The sequence below is a fragment of the Colias croceus genome, chromosome 27 (assembly GCF_905220415.1).
Source record: "Colias croceus chromosome 27, ilColCroc2.1".
In the NCBI taxonomy this organism is placed as follows: domain Eukaryota; kingdom Metazoa; phylum Arthropoda; class Insecta; order Lepidoptera; family Pieridae; genus Colias; species Colias croceus.
In genome coordinates, this window is record NC_059563.1 from 4,002,353 (window position 1) to 4,017,711 (window position 15,359).

Genomic DNA, 15,359 nt, shown 5'->3' on the forward strand with positions numbered 1-15,359 from the left:
TGATAATATGACGAGTAATAGGAATTATGTATTAATATTTTTCTAAACGGAGTCTTATTTTTGATAAAAAATTATATTTTGCTGCGATTTCTTTTTTTTTATTTATTCGAATCTACTTTAGTATGAAGCAGTGTTCAGGATTTTTGTAATTGTATATGCATATTATAATGCAGTAGTTTGTTTATCTTCACTCTATGTAAGTGTTTCCTTTATAAAGTCACATATTAATATTGCAATTTGTCATTTCAGCTGGAAAAAGAAGGAAAACTGCTACACCCACCCGTGTCACCAAACACATCACATTCAAACAATTCAACGCTCGAAACCAAACACAGCAAGGGCGGCATAAAGAAAATCATCACAGAGAAGATAATCACGTCAACAACACTTGAAAGAAACAAGAAAGAGAAGAAAGATCCACCCACAACGTTAGAGCGAGAGAACGAAAAGAATCTAAAACTTGCGAACAAAGCGAGACATTCAGATGTCACACATAAACCAGAAAGGCAGAAGAACGGACACTCGACCAGCGGCGAAATACAAATCATACAACCAGAAAACGGAATAGGCCACAATATAGAACATGCTGAAGTCCAGAAGCGAGAGAGTGATCCAAAGAGAGCAATGAAATTCGGCATTCGTGTTCTCCCACCAAATGTACCTGATGACGGCGTCCTTAAGCAGAAGAGCGTTGAAAACGGCAACATTGTACTAGAAAAGAAAGCTATCGATGAACCGGACAAACCAGAACCACAAAGACCAGCTCCCACCACACAGATTAAACACGAAAATGAGATAGAACAAAAGAAACCGGTCGTTGCTAAGCGACGGGAGAAAATGGCGCCCCCTGTACCAAACGTGCGAGTAAAGGCGAATGAAAGTGATACAAGTATCAGTACAAGTATCAGTCAAGATACGACTAGATTAACAGATCTTTCACAGTCGTCGTCTTTCACTAGAACTGATTTAAATTCTAGTGGTATCAAACGAGACGAGAACGGCATACCTCAAGAGTTACCTCAACACATGTTCGACGCGGCGAAAGCTGCTAGAAGTAATAGAAAAAGTTCCACAGAACTAATTCAAGAGAAAGAACCGAAGAAGGAAGAACCGCCAAAACCAGCCAAAAAATCTAAAGGCAAAGCACCTTCTCCACCAGCGGTAGATAAACTCAAGAGAGATGATAATATGTTAGAGCAATTGGCGAATGTTAAAGATTTCTTAAAGAATGAGAAACACCATTCTAGCCTTCTATTTGATAACTCAGTAACTTCAAGCAAATCTACGAATTCTTACAATACTTCTACTCCCAAAGTTAACAAGACAAAGCGTCTAGAAGAATCTATTAATTTCAGTCAAGATGACATAGATGATATTGTCTCTAAGCCGTTTAAAAGAGAAAGCGATTCATTGAACAACTTCTTTGCAGATTCAAAATCTAATCTTTCGTCGAATCAAGATGTGCATTCAGTTATTTCTTTAAACAATAGTGATAAAAGTGAAAAGGGATCAACTACTATTGAACTAAATAACAGTGATATAACAATTCACAGTTCTCCCATGAACGACACTGTTCGATCTGGTTCTGACGATACCTCCATGTTAGATGACAATGAAAGAAAAGCAGCGTCTTTAGGCGATTTATCTAGATTCGATTTACGAGTTAAAACTACTAAAACTAGCACAGGCACTCTAGAAAGAGCACAAAGTTTAGACATATCTGCTGATGACGTCGAAATCCAAGAAACTACGTTGTCACCTAAAAAACGTAAAGCCATGTCCGTAGTAGAAACGACCTTCTTCGATTCAGGAAACGAAGATATGTTACCAGAAATGATTGATGCAGAGAAAGGCATAATAATGAAACAGAAGGAACCACGTTTAAGCCTTAACATCGCAAAGACTTCAGCTATAGAAGGCCTTAACACTTTCCAACGAAATCGGCTTAAAAAAGGTTCGGAGTTCGGTAACTTAGAAGATGCTATAGTAAAAGGTTCTTCAAGTTCTATAGATTCAGAAAAACATGGTTCCCAAGAAATACATGTGAGGAAATCGCAAAGCAGCTTAGATACAACTCAAGAAAGCGAACATGAGACATCTGATCATTTAGCCAGAAGAATTATGGATGAAAATATGCGGGTACACTTAAAATTAGTGTCTGAATTTGCTAAATCTACTTCAGATGGAAGTAACGCGAGCTCTTTGGAAACAACACAAGAACCAACAATAACATCAACAACAACCACAACAACAACAGAGACAAAACTTGCACCTATCAAATACGAAGAAAAAATAACCATGAGCTACGACACAAACATTCCTGATGACTTGAAAGTATCTCGCAATTCATATGTAAATAGTTTGGAACGACCAAAATCAGATATGATGAAAAAACTACTCGCCAAGAACCCTATTTTTAATGTTCACCTCGATCAAAAGCATGAAGCTACTACAAGTAAAGAAACGCCTACACCAATGACAGATTCATTAAAATCTGCAATGCACCAACCAGATATCGTTAACTTTGATTTAAAAAGCTCCGAAGCTAATACAAAAGAGTATGATGAATTTGTAAGCAATATTAGAGTCGGTTCCAATAACAACACACTTAATTTCAAGCGGAAATCTCAAGAAAATATTACCTCAGAATGGACTGAAAATACCAACAAAGATAACCAAGATATTCAAACGAGTAACATTGTAACCATAACAACAAATGAAAAATCAGCACCTACTGAAAGGAGAACATCTTATACAAAATCTATTGAAATTGGCGAACCGAATATAAGACTTATTCCAGATTTGGTAGAAGGTATAAAGAGAACAGAAGAGAAAGAAAGTAGGACTGTATACATGGAACCAGCCAGTGTTTCTTTAACTATGCAACAGGAACCCGTTCAAAAAACGGTCACAGTAAACGTAACAGAAGACGAATATGGAAACAAAGTGATCACACAAAACGTTGAAAAAATATCCACAAAATACATTACCACTAAAACTGAAGCACCTTTACAAGTTGAACAAATAACATTCGGTATTATGAAAGGCGGTGCAAATATCGACGAAATAGAATTAGAAGAAGGCAACGTTAAAGATATTGATAAAAAAGTTTTAGAAGAAATAAAGAGACAGAACCCGAACATGCATTTCACTACTGAAGAACCCTCATATACAAGAACAGAAACTATTATACTTAACACAACTGACATGGATGAATATGAAGCGAAAAAACTAATGGAAAGATTACAAAACGATCCAAGTTTTATGGCACAAAAAACACCTGAAGAACTATCGCGTCTAGGAATCAAAATAATACATGATATGGAAGATACAAAAACGGCTAAAGACGATTTAGTTGAAGTTACAAAAACACGGTACGCTATCAACACTTCAGCGTTAGAATCGGAGAAGCAATGCAAATTAGAGTCAAAGGACCAAGATAATGTAACAGAAATACAAGTGGTGACACCTCGTACTGAGAAAATGAGCCAAAAAACAGAAATAAATACAGAAAAAGTATCGAGTAGGCAAAGAGCACCACCTACTATAACTAGCTACCAAGAACCTCTGCTTTCCTACGAATTGGACGTAGAATTAATAAACGACTTCATTTCAAACGAACGCCATCACTCAGCGAAGCAACAGACCGAAATAATAAAACGAACGAAAACGAGTCAAAGCGGGACGGAACCAAAGAAACGCCATTCAGACTTCGATCTACCCAGGAACAGTCACATCAAATTCCGTACAGCCACTTACGAATCTCCGAAAGGCACAATAGTTACAAGCACAGATTTGGAAAACAGACGTCTTTCGCAATTAGACCAAATGCAACTCCGAGCTCCAAGCGAGCCTATAGCCCAAAAGCCAGCCATTTCGGCTAAACCGAGTAACATACCTATCAAAGCGTCTGATAAAAAGCCTCTAGCTGGTTTAGTTTCTTCGAAAATACCTGTGTTTTCGACACAGAAATCGTTGAGTCAAGAAAATCTGACTGATAAACATTTTTCCATTCCTGGATCTACGCCATTAACTTTGAGCAGTAGTTCAGGAAATATTTCAGTAACTTCGATCAAAAGCAGTTCTAGAAGTCCAAGCGGTGGTCGATTGTAATTTATAAATTTAGATCTTGTACAATATTGGCATTATTAAGGTATATGTAAGTACCTTTAGTATATTCAATTAGTGCCAGAATTTATTACCAACGGTAATCTATGTCTTTGCGAAAATGTGCCTTATTATCTTAATGATTCGACGTCATTTCTATTGAATGAACATATAGTTCGGTTGTGAGAAATAATTTTAGTAGTTTGTACAATTTGTCACAAGATTAACAAAAAAAAAAAATCACAAACATTCCGTCCGAAGAGTATTACCATAAACATAACAATAATGTAAGATGTAGACTATATTAACCTTAATTTTAATTTAAAAGTTTTAATGAACTTTGTCTTCCAAATGGCAATGGCAACATTGCCTTACAAATGATAAATATCTACATATTGTTATATTGCATTTTGCGAATTTTTAAATGTACTTAATTTTATGTTTAAGGCGTATCTTGAACTTTTATTTTCATTATTTTATAGTTATTATGTGATCACGTTTGTTAAATTAAAGTTTTTATATAAAGTTATTATGTTCAATGTAATATCGCGCAGTTAATAATTAATCACAATTATACAAATCGTATTTTATTGATGTATTATATTATTATGATGAAATAAATACAAATTATAATGTTAATGGTTTATTTATTTTAACCACCCTTTTAAAGACACGCTGTAGGCTGTACAGTGTTCATATAGGTAGGTATCTATAAAATATTTTATTTAAAAAAGTTGTGTTTGTTGCTTATAAATTGTAACTCAAGAATGGCCGAACCGATTTTAAGTAATTTTGATTCGTTGGATACGTTTCCCCTGATAAAATATGAATCTATAAATTATAAGAGCCGAGAAGAACCGCATAGTTATCTGATGATTATACAAGTCAATTATTAATTAAATCACTAGTAATATATTAAATTTATAATCCAGTAGTATAAAATTCAACATTATCTCTTATTTATCTGTACCAAAATATAAGATGAAATAAAACAATTGAATACATTTATTCACTATCTCCTTTCGACATAACAAAGCGCCCTCTACAGTTCCTTTTACATTCCCTCTTAAAACTTCTTTTCATACTTTTCTTACATAAATACGCGCTACAAACAATTTTATACGTATTTATGCAGGCCTTTCGACATGTTTTAGCAGCTTTTTTGTCACATGTCGCGTGCCACGATTTTCTTAGCATTTCCATTTGTGTTTTATTAAGTTCTAAACTGCTATTAGTATAATGGTCCTTATTTAAAGCACTATAAGGTTCCGATTCAAGAGATTGTGGTAACTCTGATCTTAATAAATCATGCTGAAAGAATAGATAAATAATTTAATCATAGATAGCTATACAAATAATATTTTAAGAAATTGTATAGAATGGTGGTGACTTACTGGTAAAGTAACAAACATGTAATTTATATTTTCACTCACTCCATTTGTATCTTCAGAACTTATTTCTATAGGTTTAATATAAATTCTTGCATCTATTTTCTGAAACAAAATAGCTTCTTTAAGCCTTGCACTACTACCACACTACTACTTTCATTTCATAATATTATGTATTACAATATGTACCATACATACCATAAGTATAGAAAATAAAATCAAATATTTAAACTGAATATCTTGTATGCACACAAACATCTTGATAGAAGTAAAAATAATATTTCTATTGACGAAATATAACCTACCTCTAGCCAATTATAATAAATCAAATTGAACGTATACATGCGTTTTCTTAATGAAAAAATATTAATTGATTTCGAGTTTGAAAATCATCTAGGTAACTGTACGATGTACTTTACGATGATAAAACATTTTTTGGTTCGTTCTCTTTTATGACAGCTTTGAAGGCATCTTAATTCTTATACAAAAAATCTAGACCTACCAATTTTAGATTTAGATTAGAATTTTTTATATGATTTAAGTTTTGTAAAACATTGAGTATGGTAACATTTAACGTATTATATTCACCGTACAGTCAGGGTTACTATATTACTTGCTCTGTAGTCAGTGTATTGTTTGGGTTCGATTCCCAGATACATAAGTCATGTTAAAGGTACCGGTAAAATGATATTGAAAGCTTTTTTTCTATAAGGCTTAGAAGTCTAGTTGTTAAATTTACCATGTATAAATTTATATTTGACTAGCTTTCGTCCACGACTTTGTACGTGCATCCCCGTTTTTCCCCGTTCCCGCAAGAATTTCGGGAAATCCTTTCTTAGGGGACGCCTACGTTATGACATCTACCTGCATGCCAAATTTCAGCCCGATACGTCCAGTGGTTTGGGCTGTGCGTTGATAGATCACTATATCAGTCACCTTTGAGTTTTATATATTACTAGCGGTCCGCCCCGGCTTCGCCCGTGGTACATGTTTACGTTTTCTCTACATAAGATCCATCCTCGTACTTCAAGAAATATAATACTTAAAAAAAGAATTATCGAAATCGGTTTAGCCGTTCTCGAGTTATGCGCTTACCAACACATTTTGCGATTCATTTTTATATACATAATATAAGATATAGATTGCTGTATACATATTTAAACTTGATAGGACCTACAGATTCGGTGATTTCCCGTGTTTCGATAGACCATAATAATAGTGGCAAGTGCGTGTCGGGTAAAACAGGAATATATAACCTTACAATAAACATTGCTGAGTAGAATTTAAAATTACAATATGGTTAAGTGGGAGACGATATTAAAACACATTTTACTCGGTATTTATTTATTTTTCTAGAACCTTTTTTCGCACGCATCGTCACATTCCGCCTTGAAGTACCGCCGCATTCTCGATGAACATTCGTATTTAAATTTTCGACATACACGCCTATACGCGTTTTTACACGCAAATATACATCTCCTTCGAGCTCTAGGAATCGGTATAGTATCGTTATCACTGTATACTTTAGGCTCCTTGTCCTTGGGGAAAATAGAGAAATCGGAATCGGAATCCGAACTGTCACCAAATCTTAATGCTCTGTCTGGTATCACCAGATTTTGTTGGAGTTCATCTGCTTGCTTTTTATCTTCCTTGGAATTGTGTTTGTCTATGTCCTGTGGAAAAATGTTTTTGAAGCAAAATAGTGAAAGTTATAGCAAAATTTTTGTAATATAGTGACTAGAGTTGAAACTGTTTACAAGCTAGACCCACTACAGAAAATTTTCCTGTTTTACCTAATAAAATAGTTATTTTTTTCAACCAAAACTAATATGCTTAATCCTGTAGTTAGTTTTTGATACGTATGCACAAGTATGCGTGCAAACACTTGTGTTTAGATTGAGTAGAGTAGAGTAGGTGTGTAGAGCTTAGAGTAGTAGAGCTTATTGTAGTAGAGCTTAGAGTACAGACTAAAAAATGCTTTAATTTACTAGTAAAGAGTTACATACTTTAACAACAACAATTGTATAATCTTGCGGTTGATCTTGCAACAGGGTCCTCAAAAATCCGTTAAAATTATTATCATTCAATCGAATCATTCTGTTTATATTTTTCATTCGTTCTTCGTTCAGATTTATTAGTGAATTGAGAAGAGATTCGTAATTTTCATGGGAGTGGTCATTTTGTAAACATTGAATGTCATAACTGTTGAAAACCTTATTAAAATAAAATAAATTATTATTAACACCTTGTCTTAGGTATATAATTTTAATATCCGGACAAAAATGTTTAATTATTATTTTATTTTATTAAATAAAATACACATTGAAAAACAAATTTAAATTGTTGTTGTTTTAATTAAGTCTTACTTACCAAAATTAAAAAATATATAAAATCAATTCTTAACTTGCTTACAAACATTTGTGTATGTTAAAAAATAGAACTATAATTCCTTATCATATTTAATTTTCTTTTTATTGATTTTGTAGATTGAGTTTTGGTTTTTAATTTTATCGTCACCCATGTTTGTACTGATTGGCATGCTTGCAAGCATGTGCTTGGCCCACGTAAGCGCATAGGCTGCTTGCCACGCGTCTGACGTACCCGGTAGAGTACGCGTCACGTAAAAAGAACGCTGGATGAAAGTGATGGGGTGTGTTTGCGCATGGATCGAGTTTTGCACGTAAGCTATGTGCCGATTATTTTATTTTTGAACTAGGCTCGCGAATCGTGGCTTCTCAACTACCTATTTGTTATTCTTATACCACCTCATAACACCAAATAGACCGATAAATCGCCAATGCGCAGCTTAACCGTCAGCGTTCTTTTTACTTGACGCGACTTATACCATTAAAGATAAACAAAAAAAATAGGTTTAAGTTTAAGATAAAAATTTAGAGTAATAAAATTAGGAGTAGGATTTTTTTTCTAAATAAAATGCATGATTCCTAATTTATATTTAAGTAACTAGGTATGTACAAGTAAGTATAATTATTTAATATTTTACAATATTCAGGATTTCAAGTAACATTTGTATCATCTATATCTAAAGATTAAAGATTTTTATCAATTGTGCTATGTGAACATTTCAATGGGTAATCTTAAAACTATTTTACGAACAATCTCAAAATATTTTACAATTTTAATATATTTTAAAAAGGTATTCTGATTATTGTTGTGATTTTTTTTTACATTTTTTTTAATATAGTAGGACATATCAATAAATTACTAGTATAAAATACCAATAAAACATAAGAAATGCATCTGTACTTTAAATATATATGAAAATTGCATTAACCTTTAGTCCAAAGAGAATATTAAATAAACTTATATCTATAATATTTTCCACATAAACTTAAAACAATTGTCCAAATGCTATGTTGAACTTTGCCTATAATTTGCCGTGTCTAAAATCTTCTTTCCGCACATAGCGCAGATCCCTTTCTTGTATGCACATGCTTGACAGTAGTGAGATCCTACTTGATGCACTTTTGTTCTGCATATCCTGGAAAAAAATATTATCATTATTCAATCAATTAGAATCATATAATTCGTTTTTTTTATTCATAAAGGATTTTGTTAAGTATTTATTGTAGAAATAAACTTCTATAGTAGCATTTCAAGTGTGTTAAAGTGAGGTGTTTCTGAGTTTCTTCAAAGATTTCTTCATTGCTGGTTATCTAAACAAGTCATCGTAGAAATTTTCGAGCCTTGATTCAATATATAGATTATGTATGAAAATACGAGAATTTGACACAACAGAATGATAAATGCTTTCAAATTTATAGTTTACTTACTTGCACTCATAAAATTTCGATGTGTAAGGATTATACCGGCCCTTCTTTGCTGTTAGCGCCTTATTTTCACCAACTTTTCGTCCTCCAGACTCAACTGTATTCCTTGCGCCGGTTTTCCATGGATCTGGTGTGATTACTCTTCCTAGTTTCTTCTCACATTTCTCGCACACCATTGTTTATGTATATAATTAATAATTAGAAAGAGCATATAATCCAAATTTACCATTTACAATAACACAATAAACAAGAATCAACACATTTCTTCCCAAAACAGTGTCAAGACAGTCACACAGAGCAAGTATGGACAGTCAGATGTCATTTTTGATCGATTGTCAAATGTCAATATCCAAGTCAAGTCGTATTCCATCACAGATTATAAATATAAAATTTAAATATTTTGGGAACAAATAATTATAGGGTAGGTTTCATGTAACTTTGTCTTAAATTGTACAAATCTTAGAACAAATTATGTACTAAAACCACACTAAATCCATCTTTGAGAAACACTATATCTGTTAAAAAAATCTCTGCACCCACACTCATTGTCATATTGTAAATTGTAATACTCCGCGTTCGTATAATACGACATTACCGACTCAGAAACTCACAGTTGAAACATAGAAAATGCAAACGATAGCAACTTGACACCGAAAGAAGAAACAAGCGACTGAAACACAAATTTATTTTAAACTAGCTGTGCTCCGCGGTTTCACCCATATTGTTCCGCTCCTGTCAGTCTTAGCGTGATGATATATAGCCTTATAGCATTCTTCGATAAATGAGCTAGTAGTTCCCGAGATTAGCGCGTTCAAACAAACAAACAAACTCTTCGACTTTATAATATTAGTATAGATGTGCGCATGGTTTTAATTATTTTATAATTAATAATAAAATATAAATTTTACAATTTCAATGATGGACCCGGATGGACCCTTGGCACATGGTACCATGTACCAAGTACCCAGTACTTACCATTACGTAGCAAGTACTTACCATTACGTACCAAGTACTTACCATTACGTACCAAGTACTTACCATTACGTACCAAGTACTTACCACTATGTACCAAGTACTTACCATTACGTACCAAGTACTTACCATTACGTACCAAATACTTACCATTACGTACCATTACGTACCAAGTACTTACCACTACGTACCAAGTACTTACCATTACGTACCAAGTACTTACCATTACGTACCAAGTACTTACCATTACGTACCATTACGTACCAAGTACTTACCACTACGTACCAAGTACTTACCACTACGTACCAAGTACTTACCATTACGTACCAAGTACTTACCATTACGTACCAAGTACTTACAACTACGTACCAAGTACTTACCATTACGTACCAAGTACTTACCACTACGTACTAAGTACTTACCATTACGTACCAAGTACTTACCATTACGTACCAAGTACTTACCACTATGTACCAAGTACTTACCACTATGTACCAAGTACTTACCATTACGTACCAAGTACTTACCATTACGTACCATTCATACCAAGTACTTACCACTACGTACCAAGTACTTACCATTACGTACCAAGTACTTACCATTACGTACCAAGTACTTACAACTACGTACCAAGTACTTACCATTACGTACCAAGTACTTACCATTACGTACCATTACGTACCAAGTACTTACCACTACGTACCAAGTACTTACCATTACGTACCAAGTACTTACCATTGCGTACCAAGTACTTACCATTACGTACTAAGTACTTACCATTACGTACCAAGTACTTACCACTATGTACCAAGTACTTACCACTATGTACCAAGTACTTACCATTACGTACCAAGTACTTACCATTACGTACCATTACGTACCAAGTACTTACCACTACGTACCAAGTACTTACCATTACGTACCAAGTACTTACCATTACGTACCAAGTACTTACCATTACGTACCAAGTACTTACCACTACGTACCAAGTACTTACCATTACGTACCAAGTACTTACCACTATGTACCAAGTACTTACCACTTAATGTACCAAGTACTTACCATTACGTACCAAGTACTTACCATTACGTACTAAGTACTTACCACTACGTACCAAGTACTTACCATTACGTACCAAGTACTTACTACTACGTACCAAGTACTTACCATTACGTACCAAGTACTTACAACTACGACCTAAGTACTTACCACTATGTACCAAGTACTTACCATTACGTACCAAGTACTTACCACTATGTACCAAGTACTTACCATTACGTACCAAGTACTTACCATTACGTACCAAGTACTTACAACTACGTACCAAGTACTTACCATTACGTACCAAGTACTTACCATTACGTACCAAGTACTTACCATTACGTACCAAGTACTTACCATTACGTACTAAGTACTTACCACTATGTACCAAGTACTTACCATTTCGTACCAAGTACTTACCATTACGTACCAAGTACTTACCATTACGTACCATTACGTACCAAGTACTTACCACTACGTACCAAGTACTTACCATTACGTACCAAGTACTTACCATTACGTACCAAGTACTTACAACTACGTACCAAGTACTTACCATTACGTACCAAGTACTTACCATTACATACCAAGTACTTACCATTACGTACCAAGTACTTACCACTACGTACCAAGTAGGTACTTAACATTACGTACCAAGTCCTTACCATTACGTACCAAGTACTTACCACTACGTACCAAGTACTTACCATTACGTACCAAGTACTTACCATTACGTACTAAGTACTTACCACTATGTACCAAGTACTTACCATTACGTACCAAGTACTTACCATTACGTACCAAGTACTTACCACTATGTACCAAGTACTTACCATTACGTACTAAGTACTTACCACTATGTACCAAGTACTTACCATTACGTACCAAGTACTTACCATTACGTACCAAGTACTTACCACTATGTACCAAGTACTTACCATTACGTACCAAGTACTTACCATTACGTACCAAGTACTTACCACTACGTACCAAGTACTTACCATTACGTACCAAGTACTTACCACTATGTACCAAGTACTTACCACTTAATGTACCAAGTACTTAGTACCAAATACCAAGTCCATGGACTTAGACATGAACGTCGCGTGTGTCGAATGTCACGTGTGGTTTGGCGTGTACTAAGTACCAAGTGTCAAGTACCAAGTACACTTAGTACTTATTACGGACCTAATGATAAAGAATACGATTTTGATAAAATTCGCCAATTTTGCTATGGATGAGGTGATAAAGTGTACTTTTTTATACCCAAAATTAAAAAAAAAAATATTATAAAAAAACTAAAGGGGACCTAACAAAGAAATTGTGGGACCTTAAAGGACCTAACGGAGACCTATCGATTAAGGTCATTTACGACCCAAAATTCTGTGGATGGGGTGCTAAAGTGTACTTTTTTTATACCTAAAATTTAAAAAATTATTTATAAAAAATCTAAAAGGGACCTAACAAAAAAAATGTAGGACCTTAAAGACCTAACGGAGACCTATCGATTAAAGTCATTTTCGACCCAAAATTCCATTGATGAGGTGCTAAATTAGCATTGGTCTAAGCATACATAGAGCAACAGACTACGGGAAGATGAGGGGAAGCTTATTTGTTATAAACGTGTTTAAACTATGTAGTGATTAAAATAAAACTAATACCGTAAAATGGGGTGAATAGAATTCAATGGGGGAATAGAAAAAAAAACGACATTTATTTCCGTGCGTTAGTGTGCCAACACTGATTAGTTAAAACAGGAACTTTTGTATTTTTTCGATAGTTCAACACTGGCTGTATGATGGCAATAGACAAAATATGAGTGAAGTTCCTCATAAATGCGAAAAATTATGTGTCAAAGTGATCAACACAACGGCTCTGATTTTGTGACGAAAGAATATTTCTATTTTTTTATTGTTGTCATTACAATTAGTGATCAATACGGTATCTCCGTGCAGTGTTATTATTTTTCTGTTGTTGAAACATAAGAGGGTAAGTCAGAGTTTTATAGTTTTTGAAAAAAGTGTCTAAAACTGAATTCATTCGAATTAAGAAATATTTTGGGGTGAAAAGAAGTCGTCTGTGGGGTCAATAGAATCTAAGTATGGGGCTAATAGAAACGAGTAAAGGCTAAATAGAAACGCTTGAGGTGTGAAAAGTAATGCAAATGGGGTGATTGAAAATGACATCGCTAGGGCTGTTACGCAAAATTATACCTGATACTTTTTTGTAATAGTTAGTTTATCTTTATATTTTCATTCGTATTGAAAATAAATGTTTATTTTTTGTTTAGATTACTTTGGACAATGCCGCGCATTTATAAACCTGAACCTGGAGGCTTATGGCCCGCTCCAAGTTTGAACTCTCAACCAATGAGAGCGCCAAACGTGATCGATGTGTATAATGAAGTCTATCGTAATGACATGGTTGAGGCCCTGGATTTTAATGCGCTTTAACCAGCGTCAAGTTTTATGGGATTGTGAAATCTCTTTATACTAAAAGTGTACTATCATAATATTGTGACATCAATCGAAGTCTTGTTGTTGTATCATCCTCATTTTTATTTGTGACAAAATAAAAATACGTTGTTACACTATGGTTTAATAATCTAACTGACAAACTAAACATAATTTTTCAGTAAAATCCACTTATGTTTATTACTTAAAAGTTTTTTTTTTTTTTGTATGGGTGATTTGCCCTAATTGTTTTTGCATTGTTCATAATATAATTAACTACCCCTGTTCTATTTTTTTAAAGTTGATGGTACTTACTTTATTAAATAATTTGTAGGTATATGTACTAAGTACCTACATAAATAAATTTTGACAACCCTGGCATTTTTTTCTATTGACACCCTTTTCGTCTCCATTCACCCATATCGCGGGTAAATAGAAAACGTGCACTTAATGTGATTTATTAAATAAATGACGAGGAAATTAAGTTAGTTTTTCATTGAAAACAGTTTAATACACTTTAACTCACAAGACTCAATTACTGCTACCTTCGGAATTTGCTAAAAACATACTGAAATATCGATTCAAAAGTTGAAATCGTTTCTATTCACCCCATTTTACGGTATGTATAAGTAGATAAAAGTTAATATAAGCATTGTTTATCATTTATTGAGATTATAATATTCTATGTATCGTTTTTTTTTTACAGTTTTTAACCCTTATTAAAACGCTGGGATCTATACTTTCCCACGTCTCAGATTGAAGTAAATCGTGTTTTATTTTTATATGCTTAAACCTAATGCAGTGTAATTTATCTACGCAATCCTTACGCAATCTTAACATTTCAGAGAACTTTTTTTCATGGAAACACTTTTCAGAGAATTATTACATGTCATCTTGCATGTCATGGTAAACACACGTCAAAGTCAGGTGACGTGATTTTACCGCCGAAAACGACCGTTATTTTTTAGTTTTCTGTGTAGTGCTGAAAAAAAATTAGATAAGTAGATTTGAGTTTTAGCTATGTAAACTAATAAACTATATTACGATTTACTGTTGCGTGAAACGTAAAAATATGCCCAGAATCATTCGTTTATACCGTGGTAGAGTCGATTGAAATTAAGTCTATAAGTGGGAAGATATCATCCCAGTGTTCTTCACTGCTTCATTCGGAAATTCTGTATATAAAATCCGTGTGTCTAAAAAATCTTTTTTAGTTGGTATAAGCAACTTATTTATTATGATTCATTATTTCCTGATCAGATAATAATTAGACATCTTAACTCAATACATTAGTATTTACCTATTGCTTTTATTTTGTTTTAGAAAAATTCCTTGCATAAGTTGAAGTCATTCATTTTTCAATTCCCGAATTCTTCCCTTAGTAAAAGAAACTTGCTTTGATGAGTACCTACTTTCACCTGCTTTATTAAAAAATATGATCTATATAATTTTTTACGATAAAATTTAATTCACAAGTGGAGTCAGGGCAACTAGCTAGGTGTTTGAAAATATTGGTGACATACTGGACACTGGGAGCTATAGTTCCCACCTTTCCAACCTTTTTACAAGAGAGAACAGATGACGGGATATATACTTCCCACCAATAA

At 33.7% G+C, this 15,359-nt stretch overlaps 3 protein-coding genes across 3 annotated transcripts in view; 1 reads left to right on the forward strand and 2 right to left on the reverse strand.

Annotated features, from left to right (window-relative positions):
• The window catches only part of LOC123703711 (nucleolar protein dao-5-like), a 51,697-nt gene extending 46,951 nt beyond the window's left edge, over positions 1 to 4,746 (forward strand). The window contains exon 5 of the mRNA XM_045651803.1: positions 250 to 4,746. Within this exon, the coding sequence (XP_045507759.1) occupies positions 250 to 4,113 (3,864 nt within the window). The 3' untranslated portion in view covers positions 4,114 to 4,746. The remainder of the gene's footprint in view (positions 1 to 249) is intronic.
• Positions 4,747 to 6,847: 2,101 nt separating this feature from the next.
• On the reverse strand, positions 6,848 to 8,334 carry LOC123703675. Its single transcript, XM_045651754.1, has 3 exons — positions 7,866 to 8,334; positions 7,502 to 7,708; positions 6,848 to 7,168 (listed from the first exon to the last, which is right to left on the reverse strand). Exons 1-3 carry the CDS (start codon positions 7,911 to 7,913, stop codon positions 6,848 to 6,850), a joined length of 576 nt encoding a protein of 191 aa, XP_045507710.1. The 5' UTR covers positions 7,914 to 8,334.
• A 102-nt stretch (positions 8,335 to 8,436) lies between these two features.
• Positions 8,437 to 9,559, reverse strand: LOC123703788 (cysteine-rich PDZ-binding protein). The gene is made up of 2 exons (XM_045651939.1): positions 9,290 to 9,559; positions 8,437 to 8,997 (listed from the first exon to the last, which is right to left on the reverse strand). The coding sequence occupies exons 1-2, from the start codon at positions 9,460 to 9,462 to the stop codon at positions 8,868 to 8,870; spliced, it is 303 nt and encodes a 100-aa protein (XP_045507895.1). The 5' UTR covers positions 9,463 to 9,559; the 3' UTR covers positions 8,437 to 8,867.
• Positions 9,560 to 15,359: the final 5,800 nt, after the last annotated feature.

Bases quoted from the DNA above. Each gene is read 5' to 3' on its own strand.
- LOC123703675 (XM_045651754.1), bottom strand. From the start codon at position 7,913: ATGTTTGTAAGCAAGTTAAGAATTGATTTTATATATTTTTTAATTTTG. The intron at 7,709-7,865 runs GTAAGTAAGACT...TATTTTAATAAG, and splicing joins TTATATATTTTTTAATTTTG to GTTTTCAACAGTTATGACAT. The intron at 7,169-7,501 runs GTATGTAACTCT...ATTTTTCCACAG, and splicing joins ATACAATTGTTGTTGTTAAA to GACATAGACAAACACAATTC.
- LOC123703788 (XM_045651939.1), bottom strand. From the start codon at position 9,462: ATGGTGTGCGAGAAATGTGAGAAGAAACTAGGAAGAGTAATCACACCA. The intron at 8,998-9,289 runs GTAAGTAAACTA...ATTTTTTTCCAG, and splicing joins TCGAAATTTTATGAGTGCAA to GATATGCAGAACAAAAGTGC.